This window comes from Dipodomys ordii, unplaced genomic scaffold, assembly GCF_000151885.1.
Source record: "Dipodomys ordii isolate 6190 unplaced genomic scaffold, Dord_2.0 Scaffold72, whole genome shotgun sequence".
Lineage (NCBI taxonomy): Eukaryota > Metazoa > Chordata > Mammalia > Rodentia > Heteromyidae > Dipodomys > Dipodomys ordii.
In genome coordinates, this window is record NW_012267288.1 from 9,337,176 (window position 1) to 9,360,610 (window position 23,435).

Sequence of the window (23,435 nt, forward strand, 5' to 3'; positions counted from 1 at the left end):
ATTTCTGCCCTCATATTGTCAATATTCATAGTTTGATAGTTTCCCCTGTTTAACTTATTACTTGCTTGAAAAGTTTAATTTTCTAGAAGGTTGCTTTCCTTTTACTTTTATATGTCCCACACCACATAACTGTTAGTGTTTGTGATTGGGAAGACCTGAGGTATATTTATCTATGTGCTTGTTATGGATAGTGGCTGGTGACTTTGTATAGACTAAAATATAACCAGGCTCAAAAAGGATCTTAGATGAATTCATGAGTGATGAAACCATAATAGATTAGTATGTGAAAGAGAAGAGTTGATAGTAGGGGTTGCTATGTGGTTGAGGTCAACATCATCAAGAATCTTCCATGTATAGGTGCTGTAAGCCAGGTGGCAAATAGGATTTTAACCAAATCCGAAAGCTTATTGTAAAATATTCTCTGATTAACTACTTGAGCAATGAGCCAGATGTGCTTAACTACTTAAGAAATAATATTCTTAGAAGCAATGCTTTACTCCTAAATGTCAGTTGTTAGAAGAACAAGGTTACTGATAAAAAATTACTTCCTTTTTTCCATGGATGATTTTAAGCCTTTGTTATTATTGCTAAAAGAAAAAATAATTAGAGAAAGCTGAAGTATATAGGTGCTTATTATGTTGGCAATTTTAAACATTTAAAATATGGACGAGAGACTAGATCACCTGAATTCTTCTCTGGTAACTTCTAAAGGTAAGGAACTGCATTAACTTTACTCAAATGTGAATGACATGGAATTTTCAAATTTTGATTAGTGTGACTTGACGTAGAAAAGTTCTTTTCATTTTTTTCCTCCCCTCACTTGTTTCTTTAGGGGACAGTGGCAGTGCTGTGAGCTGTAAAAATGAGAAGTGAAAGAGCAGACACTTTCAGATTTTATACTTAAAATGATCATTTACATAATTTGCACTGTTGTTAGTCACTTTCCTATTGCTATGATATCATACCTGAGAGAAACAATTTAAAAGGAGAAAAGATTCATTTTGGGTCATAACTAGTCATTTGACTAGTTATGGAGTCAGAGGAATTTGCCTGGGGCCCTTCCTGGGCACCATGGTGACTGCATGGAATATGATTATATAAGAGAGCAGAGAAGCCGGGCGCTGGTGGCTCACGCCTATAATCCTAGCTACTCAGGAGGCTGAGATCTGATGATCGCGGTTCAAAGCCAGCCCGGGCAGGAGAAACCGTGAGACTCCTATCTCCAATAAACCACCAGAAAACCGGAAGTGGCGCTGTAGCTCAAGTGGTAGAGCGCTCGCCTTGAGCTGAAGAGCTGAGGGACAGCGCCCAGGCCCAGAGTTCAAGCCCCACGACCGACAAAAAAAAAAAAAAAAGAGAGCAGAGATTGGAAAATATAGGAGGCTCAGAATTCTGGGAAAGTGAGTTTATTTACTTATTTATTTAAAAATTTTTAAATTTTATTGTAAAGGTGATGTACAGAGGGGCTAGTTACATGTTAGGTAATGAATACATTTCCTTTTGAACAGTATCAATCCCTCCTTCATTCTCTCTCAGTTTTTCCCCTCCCTACGTTCCTCCTCCCCAAGTTGTATAGTTTATTTCCAACATAGTTTCTAGTGAGTATCAGTGCTGAATCGGTTCACCCTTTGTCTCATCATTTCTATGCTTCTCCTTCCTTTCCCCAAATCAGATAGACTTATAGACAAGACAAAGAGTATAGAAATCAAAAACAGGGACAAAACAGAATAAATCAAAGAAGGAAAGAAAAAAGAAAAGAACCACAAACAGTACAATAAGAAACTTTGTTTTCATTTCTTGGAGTTCATTTTGATAAGCATCATTTTATATGGTCATATGCATAGCTATTGAGCCCTTGTGATCCTCTCTTAAGAATATCTTTTGTTCTCAGTATGTGAATGTTTAGAGTGCTGTTTAATGAATCATGTCCAAGTGTAATTATTTGTCTTTTACTATCTGTTGGGTTTATTTGTAGAATTATAGGCACATTCTAATTATTACAAATGTAGCCTCTGTTGGCTTACTTTGCTTAGTATAATTTTTTTTCCAGGTTTTTCCATTTCCTTACTAAGTATGGATGGAAGCATAGAATTTCATTGTATATATTACTTGATCTAGTCAATCACTATGGAGTATCTAGGTTGATTCCATATCTTGGTATGGTAAAAAAAAAATGCTGCAGTGAACATGGTTATGCTGATGACTTTAGTGTGGCCTTGTTTGTGGTCATTTGGGTAAATATCCAAGAGTGGGATTGCTGGGTCATAGGGAAGCTTTATATTTAGTCTTTTAAGGAATCTTCATGCTGCTTTCTAGAGTGATAAGTGTACAGAGAATATGAATTTAATGAAATTCATGTTATTTTTTCCTGTTTTTTATTTATATTTTACTAATGCATGCTATGCTGTTTCTGGGATAGCTTCAAATTTTTATATTCAAATGCAAGAATTCCCCGTTTCCATCCTGCATGAATCCCTAGCTAGTTTATTAAAGGTCCATGTACACACAACACAAACAGCAAAGAGAACACATTGTTCTTTCCTTTTGGGATCTTAGTATAAAAGTAACAAACACTTGACAGAAGTTCCTGAAGTTTCTAAAACCCCATTCGATTCCTTCCCAACTCCAATTGGGGCCATACGAACATTGTAGTCAGATAAATATGTTGATTACTACCTGAACAGGGAGGGATTTTACTCAGTGTTTTTGTTGTCTTTACAGTAACAGAGAGACTGGATTGAGAAAGTATGACTTGTTTGCTATGATGGGAAGTCTAGTGTTACACTGTATTTTCTATATACCTTAGCCCATTTAAGTGTTAGAAGTTAACAAAAGTTCACAAAAGAAATTAGTCATTGTGTCCCTTCTTATCACTAAAAAATAACCTCAGTTAAAGTTTTGATCTGCTTACTTTTTTTTCTTCTCAGGTAACATTAATAATTACACAGATGATGCATGATATCATGGTCAAAGCAATAATAAAAATGACATTCCTTTAAAATACTTGTATATATGCGTATACATTTACATAGAGAATATGAAGTACTGCTTAGTTTTTAAATGGTATTGCATTGTATGCCTTTATATCTTCTGCTCTTACTAATTGTGCTTGCCACTCAATAAATAAATGCTCTCTGAGTTAAAATTAATAGTTACTTTTGCATATGCTTCATGCAAAATGAACTTGTTTTGGCTTAAGTAACCATGCTGTGTTTTGCCCTTAGTTTTTCGTATATGCTGCTCTTTTTGCCTAAATTTGGAGATCTCGCCTCGAAATTCTATTTCTTTGGAGGCTTTCCTTGACAGTCTTCAGATGGACATAACTTGTGCTTGGACTCTTTTGCTGCAGGGCCATCACCCTTTTTATTTAAAAATTTTTAGTTAATTAATTAATTTGTTGGTCCTGGAGCTTGAACTCAGGGCCTGGGCACTGTCTTTGAGCTAGTGTTGTACTACTAGAGCCACAGCACTGCTTCTGGCCTTTTCTGTTTATATGGTACTAAGGAGTTGAACCCAGGGCTTCATGTATGCTAGTCAAGCACTCTACCACTAAGCCACATTCCCAGCCCCCATTACCCTTTTTAATGCTTGCCTCCTCTGGAAAATGTTTCAGGGCAGTCTTCCTTGATGCATGGTATTTCTTTGAGGACATAGAACACATCTGCTTGTTTTCTGCTTTGCGTGTACTCTATAAGGCTAACTAATAGTATTAGACTAAATAAAAGTTTGAGGAATTGAATTTTGAGCTTCTTTTGTGTGTGTGCGCTTTGGAATATATTTCCAGGTAATGACAAAATACAGGTGCTCTGACAGGTCAAGTACTTCCTCTTGACATTTTCCTGTCTGACCTCCTTTCCCCTCCCTGCCATTGCCCATTAATTTCCAGATGCTATCAATTTAACCTCCAAAATATTTATGTTAGGTTTGTCCATTTAAAGCCATTTCCAGTATTGCCTAGGCTAATCTACTATCATTTCATATCTTGGACTACTAGAATAATCTATTTTATGTCCATTTTTGCTCTGTCCAGCCATTCATTTAGAAATATAATTACGATCATTCCCATTTGTTAAAAACAAACGGGCTGGGAATGTGGCTTAGTGGTATAGTGCTTGCCTAGCATGCATTGAGTCCTGAGTTCTATTCCTCAGTACTACATAAACAGAAAAAGAGGGAAGTGGTGCTGTGGCTCAAGTGGTAGAGTGCTAGTCTTGAGCCAGAGAAGCTCAGGGATAGTGCCCAGGCCCTGAGTTCAAGGCCCAGGACTGGAAAAAATAAAAATAACAGCAGCAGCAGCAGCAGCAGCAATAACAACAAAACTTCAGTCCTCACAAAATTTGTGAGTTCTTAGCTGCTCTGGTTCTTAAATTGGTTCCTCCCATTCATATGCCCCCATGTGCTCCCATTTACCCACTTTTTCCATCATAGCATAGTCATTCCTGATACATGAGACCTTAGGAAATTGCTACTGTCTGAAATACCTTTCCTGACCTCATAAACCCTCATCTAAGTTTACTGATGTTTTTGTTCACTCTCCTTTACAGAGACCTTGACTTTTCTGTCTCTCTCAGAGCACTTTATATAATCTGATTTAGATGTATTTGATTATTCCATTGATCTTTGTCATTGATTATAAGAATTCATGAAAGCAGAGATAAAGTCTGGCTTTGATCACTATTGTATGATCTCTGGTGCCTACCACTGGCTTCTGGAAGTCCCTTCATATATACTGGTTGTGAGAATGAATGATACAGGAGATGAATGAATTGGTGGATGATTGAACTTCCCCATAGGAACAAAGACATAGTCCCCTGCCCATCATTTTGTACTGTTTATTTTCTGAACAGGTTTGTTCTTCAGATACTTTGTTAATCCAGTAAAGGGACAAACTGAAGGTGTACTAAGACATTCAGGGTGGTAATTCTTCCCTACCTTTCTCTCATTCCCATTTTGAGAAAGTAATAAGCCTGTGAGGGTGAGTAATGATTCTGACCTTTAATCACCCAACTAGCAGCATTTTCTATTTGCTTGATTAAGCAAATCACCTAGGAAGTTAGATTTTGAAGACCTGGCTGGGAGTAAGGGTCTGCATTTATAATCATGTCAGTTCAGACAGGCTTAGGAAACATTGCCCTGGAATTGTTATCTGAGAGTGGTCTGTGATTTTAACATCAGTGTGGACCACTGAAATAAACTTGATAATTTAACTGGTAAATGGGGAAGTAATGTTTACTTTAGAGCTGTTTCTTTTCTCTTGTACATAGTAGCTAAGTATAGATTTTTCCTATGTACATGAAACAATAATTTGCAGATTCATATATTACTGTCTGTAATCTTTGGATTTATTCATTTATTTGTATTTTTGGAAACCCTGAAAATGAAAATTGTGAGAGTCATGAAACTTATTTAAAGCATGATATTTGACTGGTAGAACTTTTAGTCAGAATTATTTTCAGAGAGGTTAAGCTAATGAAATCTAATGTTGAGGAAAATTCATATTTTTTTGCATCCTGAAAGTACTGATCCTATAAATATGCTAGAATTATTAGTTTGTTGCCAAGTCATGGAGAAGATAAGTGGGACCTTTGTAAATCAGTCCATTTGAAAAAATAAATATCTATGGAGAAGTATGAAATGAGTTAGTAAAAGTATTTTGGTTCTAAGTGAAAGATGTCACTGATGAGAAATTAGTTTGATTTAGGGGCGCCATGGAAAGTTTGGTATGAATGAATGAAACATGTCAAGCAAGCGTCCTGTCTTAGGAGGACCCTGGTTGAAGCTGCTTGTGGAAACATATAGCACCTTAGGTCAAAAATATTTCTTGGGTACCAGATGTGAGGACTTCTAAACAATTTTACTTAAGATTACAGTTTGGCAGCTGAGTTGGAATGAAAACATGATTTTAAATTGCTTATTTTCTAAAGTTAGTCTGCAGTAACATTTTTTTCAGTTTGATATAAAAGATTATAGGTTTGGGTAAATGTTAGGATATGTATAATATATTTTGAAAAGTATTCTGGTCTTTATTCTTTACCATGCATACACATTACCTCCAAACTAACTACTTTAGATTATTATATTTCCCCCTATGATATAAAGATTTTAGAGGGAATTAGAGATTGGGATATTCATAGGTCAGTTTAGATAAAACTATAAGTCAAGTGGGCCATAAAAATTAATTTATTGATTTGCAAGTAGCAGTGTTATACAAAAAGAAAACAAGCAGCTAAAATTATCCTCTATTATTTAATAATGTTGTTGTTTTGTGGAACCTTTCTATTACTACTGTCTTCCTTCCTATAGTGCGCGTGTATTAGTGGGCTATTATATATATATATAATATATATATATATATATATTATATAACTTTGTTCATGTGTCATATAGTGTAAAAAGTTAGAAATCCATTGTTCTTGATTATAACTCAGGCAAATTTCTCACTCTGTCAAGGTCTTCTTCACTACCATGTAGCCTTCTCTTGTATGTGCCTTTTTTTTTTTTTTTTGGCCAGTCATGAGGCCTGAACTCTGGGCCTGGGCGCTGTCCTTCAGCTCTTCAGCTCAAGGCTAGCGCTCTACCGCTGGAGCCACAGCACCACTTCCGGCTTTTTCTGCTTATGTGGTACTGAGGAATCGAACTCAGGGCCTCGTGCATGCAAGGCAAGCGCTCTACCACTGAGCCACCTTCCCAGCCCTGTATGTGCCTTTTAAAGGAAGAATTTCATCAAAATAAAGTGAGAGGTGTAGTCTCTCATAAGAAACTCTTTGAAAGTGGTTCTATAGCTTGTATAACAGTTTGTGTCATGTGATAGTGACATGCTTTCTTCACATGCTCCCCTTGTTTTGCAGTTCCAGGTTAAATAGACAACGCACTGAGTAACATCTTTAGAAATTAATACTTGAGAAAGAATCTTGAGTATAGTTCTGCTAGGAGTGTATGAGTGTATTTATTTATCTAATACATTTTTGTGATACCAGGGTTTGAATCCATTGTCTTGCATATATTAAACAAACACTCTACCATTTGAGTCAGCCTATTTCTGCTTTTTAGTGATTACTAAGTGCTAAATATTGTTTTTCTTCTCACTTCTATCTACCATTCTTTATCATCATGAATGTATTTCTTAATCTTTTCCCTTTGTTTCATAGTTCTTGTTTTTCATTTCTTTAATATGAATATTGGCACAATACTGCTCTTATTGATAGTGTGACACTTAAGTCTGTACACTTAAAAAAGAAGCCAAGAATACTGTGCTGTTTTATACATTTTTGATTGATGCTTGGTATGGTTGCCGTTTTTAAACTTTCTGGACCAGCTTTCAAGAGGACAAGAAATTTTAGATCATTTGGAAGCAAAATGAATGGTGAGTTTAGGGCTGAAGAAGTTTGGTGATAGTGTTATATAACTGTTTAGACTAATCTGATCTAGTCTCTCACTTTAAATAAAGAGAAGTCAAGAGTCTATTAGACTCTGTCTCACTTCCTATTTACCCACTCCCTCCTGTCTTGTGTAAGACAGCCAATAAAATGATGATATACATTTCCTAGCCAGGAATATTATCCACCTGTAGGACTTTGTTTGGCCCCATTTGGCCCAACTGGATCCCTCACTGTTTAACTTTTCATTGTATAAGATAGTTAAGGTAAGCTGGGTGCTGGTAGCTCATGCCTGTAATCCTAGCTACTCAGGAGGCTGAGATCTGAGGATCATGGTTCAAAGCCAGCCTGGACAGGAAAGTCCGTGAGACTCTTATCTCCAATAAACCACTAGAAAACTGGAAGTGGTGCTGTGGCTTAAGGGGTAGAGCGCTGGCCTTGAGCTGAAGAGCTGAGGGACAGCACCCAAGCCCAGAGTTCAAGCCCCACGACTGACCTCCCCTCCCCCCAAAAAAGATAGTTAAAGGTATCTCTTGATTCCTAGAAAGTTTGAAGCATAGTCAAATGGTTACAGGGTTACAGATTGGAGATATATGTATTGAATTTTCATGTAATAGTTTCCTTTCCTGATCCATCATACATTTCATTTTTGTCTTAATTAGGACCAATTTGGATAATATACTATTAGTCTGAAAGAAGACATAGCAGTTCTTGTCACAGCACCATCACATCCTACCACCCTCTCTAAGAAGGATGTAGACTGTACATGTATTTACATTGTCAAGACAATGCAAGGGGCTTCCTTTATTCAGTGATCCTGAAAAAGGTATAGAAACCAGTTACACCTTAGGCATGACCTTCCCTCTCATCCATTAAGAAAGTAACAAGATGCGTGTTGTTCTTTTCTGTCTGCACAATCATAGCAGGGTTGTCCCACTAGAGACTGAGAGTGCTGGGGATACACCTGTGAGAAATCTGAAAAGGTCCTAGGCACACCATGATTAATCTGAGAGAAGTGTAAAATCAGGCCAGAGCCAAATTTGTATTTTCCCACTTTAAAATGTAATTCTATAAAAATTAGCTGACTAAATCAAATTTTCATACCCGTGATTGGTTCAGACAAAGAAGCAAGTGTCATCAAACTAGTTTTCTGGCTTTCACAGGTAATAGCAGAAGTACCAGTGTGAGAACAGCCCATACAGGATAGTCAAGTGACCCATAGTGTGTGGAACTAGGATTCTCCTATTTTGTTGCTTTAATATCTTTAACGAACATTTCAATCTTAAAGCTTGAGATGGCTGCTCCTACTGTTACTCAGTTTTTCCAAGCCAAATCATGATTTGTTAACCATTAGATGCAGAGCCAAGTAACCACACCAGAAGAGAGAAGACTTCATTCAGTGGCCTGTGAATGGTAGAAAATAGCAGTTAAGACTCTCAGATCAATCACCCTTTTTTTAGTAGAGGAAAGAAATGAAGATCAGGCAGATTAATAAGTGAATGGACTATGTATGACTTTTCAAGGAAGAAACTACTACATCTCCCAAGAATTCTGCTTCCCTTCCCTCTTCTACTTTACCTTGCTTAGCCAGTTTCTGGTATTGTCATGGTGCTGGTGGGGGAGGGAGACATACCATAATGCAGTGGTAATGGAACTAGAGGAGCAGCCAATAATCAAGCCAGCAGAACATCATCTTCACAGCGTGTCATAAACCAGACATTCTCAGGGCACATACTGATCATGTAGGGGTTCTTGAATTAATGTTCAGGAAAAGGAAGCAAGGGGGAACAGTAAGGGAATGGATAACAGAAAACTTGACTGGTGGGCAGAGGTAATAAGACCATCACATTGTTATTTTATAGCAATAAAATAGAGAAGTGGGGTGTTTGTGAGGGCACAAAGTATGTTGTTCTGCTCGTATATCATTGATCAGACCCAGTCACATGGACACACTGTAAAAGGGCTGGGATAGTTTTCAGCCAGGTAGGCACATGCCCTACCAAAATTTCTCTTAGAGCTATGAGGCTCTGCAGCTCTACCATGATTGTAAGCAGTAGGAAAAGATTTGCTGTTGGAATGCTTATTGATAAATTGATGGATTTTCTACTGAAGTTGCTTGGTGGACTTGAGCTATTAAAAAGAGTTAATGTGAACTAATCTTTTTCCCTTTGGGAGTATAAGCAAAATGTTATTCTAATGGTTACAGGGATTAGTGTGAAATATATCAGTTGCTGTTATGTATGTATGTATGTATTATTTTGGTCCTGGGGATCAAATCAGGGCCTTGTGTATGCTAACCACATCTTCTATCACTGAGCTGCAGACTATCCCACTCTTACTTTTCTTAGGTTGTATGTAGTTCTCTCCTTTCTTGAGACTAATTTCTACTTCTTGTCTTTGTGTATCTAGGTATGGCACAGGCACACGGCTGGGTGAAGAGATACTTCAAGGCCTTTTATAAAGGCTTCTTTGTGGCAGTGCCGGTGGCAGTGACTTTCTTGGATCGGGTTGCCTGTGTGGCAAGAGTGGAAGGAGCATCTATGCAGGTGAAAATGAATTTCATCTTTTTCTTTAAAGCACATGCTGTATTGCTTCTCAAGCACTTGAAATGAGTGCTCATTATTTGTATGCTGGGAATGGAGAGGTTTTAAAAGGCTTTAAACTAAAATTTCACTTTACTAAATTCATTCCCTTCTACCCTCTCTTCCGACAAAGTTTTACAATGTAACTGATACCGGACTTCACATTGCTATTACCAGGCTGACTGCAAGCATTGTATATTCCTGCTTGTAACTCCTGAGTGCTAGGATTAACAGGCATGCTCCATTATGCCCAATCCTACATTTCTTTATAAGGCCTTAAATATTGTGCTATTATAATTGGAAGAGAGATGAATAGCAATAACTATCAAATAGTTTTCTGAGTTTGTAGTTTGATTTTTTTTCCTTAAGAATTGTAGAGGACTAAGTAAATTTTCTAAATGATACCATCTTCTGTAAAGAAATCCTTTTAGGATCAGATGTTATCGATTTGTCCTGTCCTTTCTGGGAACCAAAGTGATTGAAGGGAGAGAGATTCTTAGTAAAAGAGACAGATGTCAAATGGAGTCAGGGATGCCAAGCTTTTTTTTTTTCTGCTTTGAATCTGCACATGCTTAGATTTTTTTAAAATAAGTTTTTTATTGTGAAAATACTGTATGGAGAACATGAGCAAGGTAATGAGTACATTTCTTATCAAGCATTGTTGCCTCCTCCTTTGTTTTTTCAAAGGGTTTTTTGGTGGTTTGTTTGTTTTTTTAACCGTATTTTTTTTGTTCTTTTTCTTTTTTGGTACTAGGGACCAAACCCAGGACATTGCACTTGCTAGGCAAGTGCTTTGCCACTGAGTTACATCCCAGCCCTGCATTAGATTTTTTGCATTATTCCTAGACGCCTTATTTCTAAGAAGTAAAATTTATTTCTCTGATATTTGTCTGATATATTATGTAGAATTCCCTTGGATACTGATTACAGGAAAATAATTTACTTGGGTATAAAAAGGGGTTTATTGAAACGCTTACTATGTTCCCCAAGGAGGGCAGGCTATGGCAGTTATCAGAGACATCTGGAACCATGACTTAACTACTGCCAGAATGTACACTCTTCTCTCTGTTTCTAAGTTGTGCTTGAGTCTGCATCTTGGCTAAGATCTTTCAGATCAGCTTTCTGTGCATGGTAGGGCACATGGATGCTGACAACTTCCATGCCTTAAGACGCACAGTTTCATCATAACCTGAGAGAGATCACTTCTTTTGCTTTATGATTTCAGTTTGAAAAATCCAAGAGAAGTGACAAGGGCAAATTTGAGCTAATCACTGACAGAGAAAAGAAGAGACATTTTATTAGTTAGTTGGATTAGTCTGAGGTCTCATATTTCTTTTTGTTGTTGTTGTTGTTATTTATGGTAACAAAATGGTATTTTAAAGAAATTGATTCCTCCTTGTTTCAGGAAATTTTCCCATATAAGATCAGATCAGCAGAATACAGAAACAATCATTTGGCCCCTAGAGACATAATGATGTCATTCCCCTCTTGGGATTTTCTCCTCTAGTAATTAGCAACTAAAGGGAATCCACTTTCCACACATTGTTGACAAAGGAGGAGAGAGACTTTTGGTGGGTAACGTTATGAATTAAAGGTGTGAGCACTTACATTTCTTGTCCCTATTAGTTTTTTTTCCTACTTTGGAAGACTGTGATGGTTTCAACTTTGATCATATTTTCTTATCTTTACCAATAAACAGATCAACTTTGGCTATCAGGCTTAGGTACTATGATTGGTCTAACTTTCAACAGGTACAGGCCCTACCTCTGTTCTAGGTTGATTGATCAGTGAGAAAGTGAGGGCATCCATTTTAACTGCACTGTTCTGTGAGAATTGGGGGTGAAGTACTGGTGATATTTCCCAAACAAAAGCGTACTTTTATTCATGGAATGGATATTCTGAAAAGAAAGGAAAGTGTACATTTATTATGTTAGGTCTATGTTTTCTGAATTTGACACCAACTGCAAGTACAACAGATTATTTCATTTATGATTTTAGTAGGTAATATGTTATATGTGAAATTATTTAAAAGCAGAATGATGAAATAAAATTTGAAGAGTAGTAACATTTTAGTGTATTTGAAAACATCATGGTGATGTATAGCTTTGATGAACTGCACAAGTGTAGACAATAGGTTGTGTTGAATTTTTGAATATTGGAGTAAATTCTTGTCTTTAAATTTTCCCAGTTGAGCCAGGTTCCAAAGGCTCTTCAATTAGTACACACACACACACACACACACACACACACACACACACACACACACACACACACACACACACACACACACACAGCAGTTCTTTGCTTAAGTTATTATGTTTTCCTGTACTAATTTACAAATCATTAAGTATCTAAGTAGAAGAATGGGATGATCAAACATTGGGAGTCTCAGGGAGTTGAAGCTAAGTCATACATGAAGCTAAAAGTTTTAATGATACAATGATTAATTCAACGGAAAATAGTATTCAGTCTATGAAACGTTTTATTTTTGCATAAAGCTGTATAGGTGCAGCCATTTTACTGGATGAGCTCTCCCCTTTGCAATGCTCGGCACACAATGAATACTGGCACAAATTGCTGGTTAATGATTATTCATATTGACCTATTCCCCTCTGGTGCACATGAATCATTTCTACTGGTTGTTGAAAGGTTACCTACGAAAGTAGATGCACTTTTTTAAAAAAAAATAGAAGCACCATATTACATGGCATTAATTTAATTCAGGAAATGAAGACTGATATTGCATACAGTTGAAACTACAGAGGGAATTTATGTAGGTGGAATGCAATTATTCAAATTAGAACTTCAATGGCTTACAGAGGCTTTTAGAGTAAAAGGGTGCCCTAGGAATAGTTTAATGACCTCACACCAAAGTTTTAGATTTTTTTTTGAGTGAGAATGCCTGCAGCAGGGTCACTGGTTCTGATAGAAGGTGTATGCTTCCTGCATTTAAAATTGAGATTTAAAATTTTATAAAGCAAGTGAAAGGAATAATTTTAAGTACCATTATCTTATTATTATTGCAATTGCTTTGTATTTTTTATGTAGTCTACCATTTCCCATTTGCGGTTTTGCACAGCCAGGGGGAAAATACTTGAAAACATCACTGTACTATACTATCTCTGTAACTCGGACTTCTGATATATTTATGCAGCATAGATTTAAAAAAAATTAGGGAATATGAGAGAGAATAGAATTTATTCTGCATTTGAGGTGTTTGTTCATGAACAATATATTCATTGATTTGAAATTGTCTTGACACTCAGCTACCTATGTATGAGACTACAGAAACTGGTTTGTAATAAACCTCTTAGACTCCCACCTAACTCTCTGCAGCCATTACCTTGTTTCCTGCTGAGTTTAAAATTAAAAGTTCTGTCAAAAATGTAAACAAAGAGGCTCTTTTCCTTTTTCAGCCTCTTTCTATTTTTAAATATTTAAACATACAGTAGACTACATAATACACCCTCCTCATTGTTGATTGTAACTGTTATTTCGACGTTCTTAGAAGCTTCATACAGACTCTCAAGGAACAAGGTATATTGTGATTTATACACTAACATTTAAGGTCCAGTTAGTGAGTTTTATATTACCTGCTGAATTTGCACTTCCTAGATGCTGGGAAGTACCTGGCACACATCACCTTCCGTGCTGACTCCTCCATGTTCTGGCTCTCCTTAGTCAGCTGAGGCCAACTTTGAAGGAAGCCAGGATTTAATGCCATATGGGTTTACTTGTGTGCTTTCCTTCCAAATTACCTTTGGTGCTGAAATCTCACTTGAGGAGTTTACCCCTTAGGATGTTAGAGGCTTTATGTAGTTTCATAACCTATTATTAACAGATTATTCAGATAGATTAGTTTGTACTTATAGCAGCAAACATATGCTATTCTGAAACAGTTGGTGAGTAATAACTTTATAATGTTCCTTCATGGATTTTTCCCTTCCCATGAGAGTAACTATACACTTCTGTTTCATATAGCTAGGGTTATATCTGTTATTTAAATACTGGGTTTATTACCGCTTTTAAAAATGTCACCAGGCTGAGCATGCTGGTAACAGACTTGTAATCCCAACACTAAGGAGGCTAAATTAGGAAGGATCATGATTTTGAGGCTAGTCTGGACTACACAGCAAGGTTCCATCCCCATAAAATAAAGGAGTCAAGTGAAGAAGTAAATAAAAAAAATGAAATAATTTGAAGTAATTTTAGATTTACACAAAAGTTATAAGTAGTGTAGAGAACTCCCTGAGTTTTCTACCCAGATATATCAGTGCTCAACATTTTGCCACATTTATTTTTGCTCAACTCTTCTCTTTGTGGATTTACCTCCCTCCCTCCGTCCCTCATTCCCTCTCCTTCTGTATCTTTATCTCTGTATGTGTATATATACACACATGTATATATATACAGATGTATGCATACATACATACATATATGTATGAATATATACATGTAAACATTTCCTATGGTTTATTTGACAGTAGTTTGCATATATCATGCCTCTTTCACATTTAATATTTTCATGCAGGCTTTCTAGGATTATAGTAGCAATAGAATGGCACATTTATGCTTATTTTAAAAATGATACCAAACTACATGTTTTAGCCTTGAGAATGCTCCCCACCCCCACCCAGAAAGTGACTTTGGAAAGGCAAGGCAGAGCCCGGTGAGCAGTTTAGAACTGGCTCATTTGAATAATTCCTTCTCCCCTCCCTATATCCCTCCCTCTCTTCCTTGCTTCTCTCTCTCTCTTAATTTTTCTTGTTTTTTTCTTTTTATGTCAGTAGTGAGGCTTGATCTCTGGGCCTGGGTACTGTCCCTGAGCTCTTCAGCTCAAGGCCAATGCTGTACCACTTGAGCCACAGCACCATTTCTGGTTTTCTGGTAGTTAATTGGAGATAAGTGTCTCATGGACTTTCCTGCCTGGGCTGGCTTTGAACCACAACCCTCACATCTCAGCCTCCTGAGCAGGATTACAGGCATGAGCTAGCAGTGCTTGGCTTTGCTTCTCTCTCTTCCTCCTTCCCTCCCTCTTTCCCTCTTTTCCTTCCTTTGGCAGTACTAGGATTTGAACTAGGGGCCTAATGCTTGCTACCATTTGAGCTATGCCTTTAGACAAGCTTTTTACTGGTTGTTTTGGAGACAGAATCTTGAGAACCTTTACTGCCTAGACTGGCATCAAACTGTTATCCTCTAGATCTCAGCCTCCTGAGTTAAATAGGCAAGTTTGAATAGTTTTTGAGCAGTGGTTACTAATTGCCTAGTAGCTGGCCTTGTGCATGGGGAATCTTGGTTCTTGAACTATAATGCCAGAAGGACAGGGCATGGCTCAGGACTGATTTGTTTATATACCATAGGTATGCTTCTAAAGATGTCCAAAACATCATGATATATTGCTATATTGGTTATACCAGACTGACTTGGAGCTATGGCTCAGTGCTGAGGCCCATATCTAGAGAGTATTATAATATATATTATCTAGCATGGGAAAAGATCAAAATTCAAGGTTCTAAGTTTTCTACTTAGTGCTTATAGCTTTCATGCCACCATAAAATAGAGAAATTCCAAATGGTGCTCTTGTAAAATGGGGACTTCTGTGTGTATCCACAGTGCAGCAGAGGCTAAGATGCCCAGGGCATCTTAGATGCATAAGATCAAAAGAACCTGGTTTTCTGAATGATTGTGTGGAGTCAGTACACTCGTGTATGCCATGGAGCTTTTGGGATTCTTTTCATAGGCACTTAGGCTATTTTGACTGTATAACAAGACTCATTGCTAAATCTGCTCTTCTGTTTTATCGTATCTGTGTTCCCTTTAAGGCTATCCATAAGTTCTGTCTTCTTTTTTTTTATAGCTTTTCTTAATTCTGTCATTCACATATCTGAAATCCTACAGTATTGTAAGTTTAACTTATGATTGTACAGTCTTTTCTCTTATCCTCTAGGTATTTCATAGATTAATGCTAAACCTACTTTGTTAGCTTTTTAAAAGAAAGGGATCATATTCCTCTCACCTACCCATTCACAGAGATGCTGAATAAATGCATATTAAATTTGTTCTTTGAAGCATTGAAGTACCTGAATAATTAAACTTTGCAGAGATATAAAATAGAACTATCATTGTTAAATTTTTTCTTAGACATTGAGGGCGTTTCTGCACTATTCTGAAAACTTCTTATCTTCTTGATGAACCCATCAATTTTTTTTATGGCAGACATTTCAACCCTCTTATGACTCATAATAACTAATACAGTTTTGCATTATACACACATATGCACAACTGAAACAAAAGTTTCATATAACAACACCTAAGCCATAATTATCATCATTATGTGTAATGCCCTCTGATATTTTCAGTTCTGGTTGCAACCCGATAAATTGATTCTATGGCTCACTCATTGGTCCTGACCTGTAGTTTAAAATGCTACTTTGTTGCTGGAGGGAGGCTTGAAAGGTTGAAGGAGCTCAAATTGAGCTATAACTAGGGAAGTGGAACATGTTAGCTTTTGATTCTATAATTTTACATGTGGGCTTGCCACAGGGCTTCAAGCAATAGGTTCAGTATGAGGTATAAGGAGGCCATTTCTTCTTTGTGTAAGAAATTCCCTTTTCAGTCAATGTATTCCTTGGGGCTGTTTTTATCACCATTACTGGGAGGAGGGTATGTCTTAATTAAGATTCATGAGCAACATTTTAAGACCTAGGAATTTAAAATCATATCCTTAGTACTTTGAAATATTTATGTAGGATTGGAAAGGTGGCTCAGTGGTAGAATGCTTGCTACCTGCATGAGGCCCTGGGTTTGATTCCTCGGCACCACATAATTTCTTGAGCTTCTTCTATATTTTGGATATTAGTTCTTTGTTGTATGTGATCCTGGTAACGGTCTTCTAATAGCTGTCTTTTTAGTTTAGTAACTATGTCCTTTGGTGTGCAGAAAGTTTTTATTTTGACGTAATTCCATTTGTGAAGTCTCTCTCCTATCTGTTTTGCCCCTGGGGGGATTCTTTTCAAAAAGTTTCTTCCTGTGCCTATAAGTTCTAGTGTTTCTCCTATTGTCTCTTTCAGTAATTTCAAAGTTTCAGGTCTGATGTTGAGGTCTTGGACAATTTTTGAGTTGATATTAGTGCCTGGTGACAAACAAGGATCCACTTTTAGTTTTCTGCATATGGATCCATAAGACATAGATTTGGAGTGATTGATGATTGAAGAAAAAAATAGTGGGGTTGTATCATAATGAAAACCTAAAATATAATGTTAGTTTTGGGACCAGCTGGTTTTTGAGAGGCTGAAGAAATGATGAGAGGGTTGTTGTAGAGTCTGGACAAATGACAGGTATCTGCTAATAGAAATAATAAAGGTGGTAAGGGAGCTGTTGTTCAAGACTAAATGGTGGTGACTTGTGTTGAGACAACTTCCCGTCATATGCAAGAATTTGGAAATAGAATATATACATAGTGAACTTTGGAATTGCACTGAGGAGGGAGATTTCTAGGCAGAGTATTGAAAGTGAGAGTTGCCTTTTTTTTCAATTGTCTTCTTATAACTTTATATAAGTTGATAGAAAGAAGGAGATGAACTTAAGGCAGAAATGAGAAGAAACATAAGATGTCGAAGATTTTCTGGTGTAGAAAATATAACTAATTTTCATTTCCAATGTTTATGAGGGAAGATTCTCAGAGTAAGAAATGGCTTAGGGCAAAGATCAAATCTGTACTGAAAGACTTTTTACTAGGATATCGAAAAGATTTGAAGTGGTATTTACTAAGTTCTTCCAGTTAAATGAAACTGAGACTCTTAAGGATTTTGTGCCACAGCAGCCTTTGACACATATGCAGTAAAGATCTCCTTTGGAAATACATGTTTGTAGTATGTGTGTGTGTGTGTGATACATGTTTGTAGTATGTGTGTGTGTGTGATACATGTTTGTAGTGTGTGTGTGTGCGCACACATGCTCATGAGTGCTGGGCTAGGTGACAGTAGAATGAACCCCAATTAGATTAATGAGAAGTCTAAAAGTTCTAGGGGACTCAAATTAGTTTGTAAAGGGTTGCTCAGTTTTTTTTTAAAGGTCTTTGGCACAGAAATGGTGGGAAAAAAGGGTGAACTAATTCAGCAGTGATACTCACTAGACACTATGTTCTAAATGAACTATACAACTTGGGGGGGGGAGAAGGGTTGGGAGGAAAAAATACTGGGAGTAAACAAGGGAAGAGGTGACCCTTTCAAAAAGAAATGTACTCATTACTTGACTTATGTAACTGTAACATCTTTGTACATCACCTTTACTCTAGTTTTATGGGGGTTCAGGCATTTCATATTTTTAGAAAGATTAAGAATGGCTGGAAAGACAATAGAAGTGTAGAAAGCTATCAATGAGAGAACAATGTGTGAGTTCATTTTTTTAGAGAACTGTAAAAGAAAAGTAATAGCAGTATGTGAACATAGGAATTTTAAAATCTATATTGATGGCATTAATGAAAAAAGTTCTTTGCCCTGGAAGCTAAGAAATAAAAATTAGAAACAAATAAAAAAGAAAAAGTCTTTGGTTTCCTAAATTATTGTGAAGAGAAACATTTCTATTTAAAAGCGATCTGGTCTTGGGCTGGAGGTGTAGCTTAAATGGTAGAATAGAGTGTCTGTCTAACAAGCATGAGGCTGAGTTATTTCAGTACAACAATAGCCCAAAGCCTATAGGCAGAGCCAAGAGTCATGAACAAAAGTAGAGAACAAGTCCAAGGAATAGAAAAGGCACCAAATGAAGAATATTCCTGAGGTAGAAGACCCTTAACTGTGTTTGCTCCTGGATTTTGTGAAGAACTATGTCTTACCTTTTTCCATTCTCTGTAGCTGGTTGAATATCAACAGATATGAAAGCAGGGGCTTGTTAGATGTTTACACATTGGAGCTTGTCCTCTTGGAACATAGCTGCCTTTATGAATGCAAGGTGCTTGAGTCATTCCAGCTAGAATGTCATCTTCTTAGCTAAGCATAGATGAAATTGTAGAATCATGAGCTAATAAATGATTTTTTTTTGTTTTAAGATTTGGAGTAGTTTGTTTTACAGCAATTAGATGAGTAATTTATGAACTATCTGATATAATACTTAGCAATTCCTTTGAACAGTTTGTTTTTCTACACATCTGAATCCCACAGTTCTAATAACTTTGATTCATGTAATTTGGGAGGACCATAGACCAAAATGTTTATTGCTGTTAGAATAAGGATTTTTTTTTTTTTTTGGTCAGCCATGGGGCTTGAACTCTGAGCCTCAGTGCTGTCCCTGAGCTCTTCAGCTCAAGGCGAACACTCTACCACTTGAGCCACAGTACCACTTCCAGTTTTCTGGTCATTAATTGTAGGTAAGAGTCTCATAGACTTTCCTGCCTAGGCTAGCTTCGAACTGTCAGTCTCAGATCTCAGCGTCCTGAGTAGCTAGGATTACAAGTGTGAGCCACCGGTGCCTGGCTAGAATAATGATCTTAAAACAGTATGTTGCAGCATCAAGTTCAATAATGGAGGATATAAAACATATTGTATTACCTCTGCAGATTTGATCATAGATACTATCTGATTCATGTGACTAGATTGCTCATCACTGTATCTGTTGGTAAATTTGGACTTTGTGAGGAGTTTTCTTTTGAGAAAATCATCCTGGCAGCCTTCTTACAAACATTACTATTTGTTGAAACACTTCCTTTCACTTGCTCCACACCCTACTATGAACACTTACTTTTTAGATTATGGGCTTTTGATAGAAAAAATGGCTTCTTCTGTGTGAGAAGTATTGTTAATGAAAGAGAAAGCCTTCCCATGTAGCTGGTTTGTATTACCTCTAGCAGTTATGTCTTCTTGTTAATATTTAAAATTATCTATACAAGGTTTATTTTCATCAGTTACATATGATTTATTTCTTAACATGATTAATTTCAAAATCTGTTTTATTACCTTGGAAACATCATGCACGTATTTAGTACTAGTGTTTTAAAGCCATTTAATCATTGGAATGAGTCAGAAAGTTTGTAGATTTTAATTTTGCAATTTAGTTGCAGTGATCTGAGTCAAGATGATGCACAAATAAGAACCAAGTTGCTAGAAAGGAAAATAATATTTTAAAATATTTGTTATAAAAGCCACTTAAAAGCCAACTCACTGCTTACTAGAGCTATTCCAATACTGGATTTCAAATGGTGCTGTGGAGAAAAAGTAATAAATATAGCATGGTACTGGCACAAAACAGACATATAGACTAATGGAATACAACACAGGACATATAAATACATACAGCTACAGTCATATTATTTTTTGACAAAGGTGCAAAAACCGTATGAGGGAGAAAAGACAGTCTTCAATAAAGTATTGGGAACAGTAGATATCCACATATAGAAGATTAACAACAGATCCCTATCTCTCACTCTGCACAAGAATCAGTTTAAAATGGAATAAAGATTTTAGTGTAAGACAAAAACTTTTGAAACTATTATAGGAAAATAGAAAAAAAAACACTTGAAGATACAGGCATAGGCAAATGATCTTCTGGATAGGAAGTAATAGAAAGAATTGACAAATGGGATTGCAGCATAATGAAAAACTTTTACATATTTTAGAAAATAATTACCAGAATACAGAATAGAAAAAATCCCACTTATTAATCAAAGAATTAATATCCAAAATATATAAAGCTCAAAAAATTAAATACTGAATTAACAAATAATAATATAAAATAATAGTATTACAAATAGTACAAAATAGGAAAAATGAATAGATAGGTGTTTAAGAAACAAATACATAATAAGTACGTGAAAACTGTTCAATACCTGTATTCATAAAAGAAATACAAATCAAAATGATGCTAGTTATAATGGCTATCATCAGGAAAATAAACAGCAACAAATGTTGTCAAAGAATACTGGAAAAAAGGAAGGTACAGTAGGCAATGCTGCTCAGTGAATGAATGGATCAGGAAAATGTGGTATAAAAGGCAAAAAAAAAAGAAAAGAAAAAGAAAATGTGGTATATATGCATAAGGAAATTTTACTCATCTGTCAGAAAGAATAATTTTGTATTATTTGTAAAGAACTGGAAAGACCTGTAAAAATTATGTTAAGTGGATTTAATCAGGTATAGAGAGACAAAGGTTACTGTATATTTTCCCTCATATATAGAAGCTAGATTTAGCTTATACACTAATAAGTAAATTATTAAGTGGTATACAAGTGTATAAAATGTATTCACTGGGACTGGGAAGGTGGCTCAGTGGTAGAATGCTTGCCTTGCATGCATGAGGCCCTGGGTTCGATTCCTCAGCACCACATAAGCAGAAAAAGACGGAAGTGGCGCTGTGGCTCAAGTGGTAGAGGGCTAACCTTGAGCTGAAGAGCTGAGGGACAGTGCCCAGGCCCAGAGTTCAGGCCCACAACCGACAAAAAAAAATGTATTCACTGAAATATGGGAGACTCAAAGGAAAACTCATATAGTATAATTTCTTATAAAGGCAATGTTCAACAAAATGAATACAAGGAAACGTGGCTACTTGAATGAGGGAGGGTAGGGTTATGGGGAGAGGGATAGACAAACGAAACAGAGAAGGTGAAGGAGCTTTCAGTCAAGAATTCAATGTGTATTCTACAAAATTAAGAATGAGGGAAGGGTCAAGTAATAGAAGGATGGGTGAAAATGATGGAAGGGGTGACTGACATTGATCAAGATGTATTATATTCATAAACTGCTTTGTTAAATGCCACTTCCTTTGTACAACTACTTACAGATATTTAAACATTTTTTAAGGGAACTCTGTTCAATGGCACTTTCTTTGTACAACTACTTATAGATATTTAAATATTTTTTAAAGGAACTCTTCAGCACTGTTGATAGAAATATAATCAATGCAACCACTAGGAAATCAGTTTGGAGATTTCTCAGAAAAACCAAATTTAAAACTTCCATTCAATCCTTCTATACCATTCCTGGGCATATATAGAAAAGAATTTGTCAGCATAAAATAGAGACAGCTTCATATACATGTTTATAGTAACTCTGGTCAAAATAGTCAAATGTTGGAATCACTATAAGTGTCACCTGTGGTATATATACACAATGGAATATAACTCAGCCATGGAGAGAATGAAATGTCATTGGTTGGAAAATAGATCTTCTAAAGATCAGGTTAAGTATTCTGTCAGATTGATATATAGAGCATATCTTATCTCATTTGTGAAATCTACAAAAAGGATAGATCTTAAAGGGGGGATTTTGTTTAGTGGGAACAAGAGACTAAGGAAAGGTGAAAGATGATGATGATGGGTGGATATGACTGAGTTGCTTTATATGCATATATAAAAATAGAATAATAAAACATGTTGAAAATTGTAAAACATGGGGGAAATGGGACAAGTAATCCAATCAAAGCACATTATATATGTATGTGATATAAGAGAATGAAATCAAATTCATTTCATTGTTCTTATTTAAAGCATTTTATATTGATTGGTGATCACTTAGGAATTCTAGGAAAAACCTCACAAAAAATCATTGTCTATGCCTTTTGCCAGAATTACTCCCTTATTGTTATTATATAATAATACTATTATAGTATAGTATTCACTTTATATGTTAATTCATGTCTGTTACAACTGTATGATGAAGGTACTATTATTAACTCATTTAATAGATGAATAGGATCAGAAGAATTTTTTTATTGTGAAAATATCGTACAGAGTGGTTACAATTACATGAGCAAGGTAATGAGTACATTTTTTATCAAGCATTGTTGCTTCCTCCTTTGTCTCCCCTTCCCATCTCCCCCACCCCCTCCCTGCTCCAAAGTTATAAAGTTCCTTTTTCGACATAACGTCTTGTACATCTCATTGTTGCAATGGGTCCACCTGTATCCCTATTTAAACAATTTGTTTTCTCCCTTCCCCTCCACAAATTATACCAACATCAAATACAGTGAAAACAGGTGTTATACCGTGGAGAAGGGACATACAAAGCAACAAAGAAATCGTCTTATAAATATGTTAGAAACAATAGCAAGAAAGAAAAAATATTCGAGTCCTTATCTTGGGGTTCATTTCACCTAACATCAACTTATCTGACCTTTTCTGCTTGTCTCAGACATATGCTAGTTATTGCAAATAAGGGAAACCATGGGACCTACTTAATATAATTTTTTCCAAGGCTTTCCATTTCCTAACAAATGGGGGAGGCATAGAATTCCATTGTGTATATATTCCATATTTTCTTGATCCATTCATCTACTGAGGGTTGGTTCCATATCTTAGCTATGGTAAATAATACTGCAATAAACATAGTTGTGCTGGTAGCTTTAGTATGGTCTTGTTTGTGATCATTCTGGTAAATGCCCAAAAGTGGGATCGCTGGGTCATAGGGGAGCTCTATGTGGAGTCTTTTGAGGAACCTCCATACTGCTTTCCAAAGTGGTTGAACAAGTTTACACTCCCACCAACAATGCA

The 23,435-nt window shown here is 36.3% G+C and overlaps 1 protein-coding gene across 2 annotated transcripts in view; it reads left to right on the forward strand.

The window, feature by feature from the left end:
* The window catches only part of Immp2l (inner mitochondrial membrane peptidase subunit 2), an 863,335-nt gene that overhangs the window by 30,725 nt on the left and 809,175 nt on the right, over positions 1–23,435 (forward strand). Inside the window, exons 2-3 of one of the 2 annotated variants that reach the window (XM_013024067.1) lie at positions 8,039–8,202; positions 9,786–9,922. In XM_013024067.1, the coding sequence (XP_012879521.1) occupies positions 9,788–9,922 (135 nt within the window). In that variant the 5' untranslated portion in view covers positions 8,039–8,202; positions 9,786–9,787. The remainder of the gene's footprint in view (positions 1–8,038; positions 8,203–9,785; positions 9,923–23,435) is intronic. The other variant, XM_013024066.1, reaches the window with a different exon arrangement.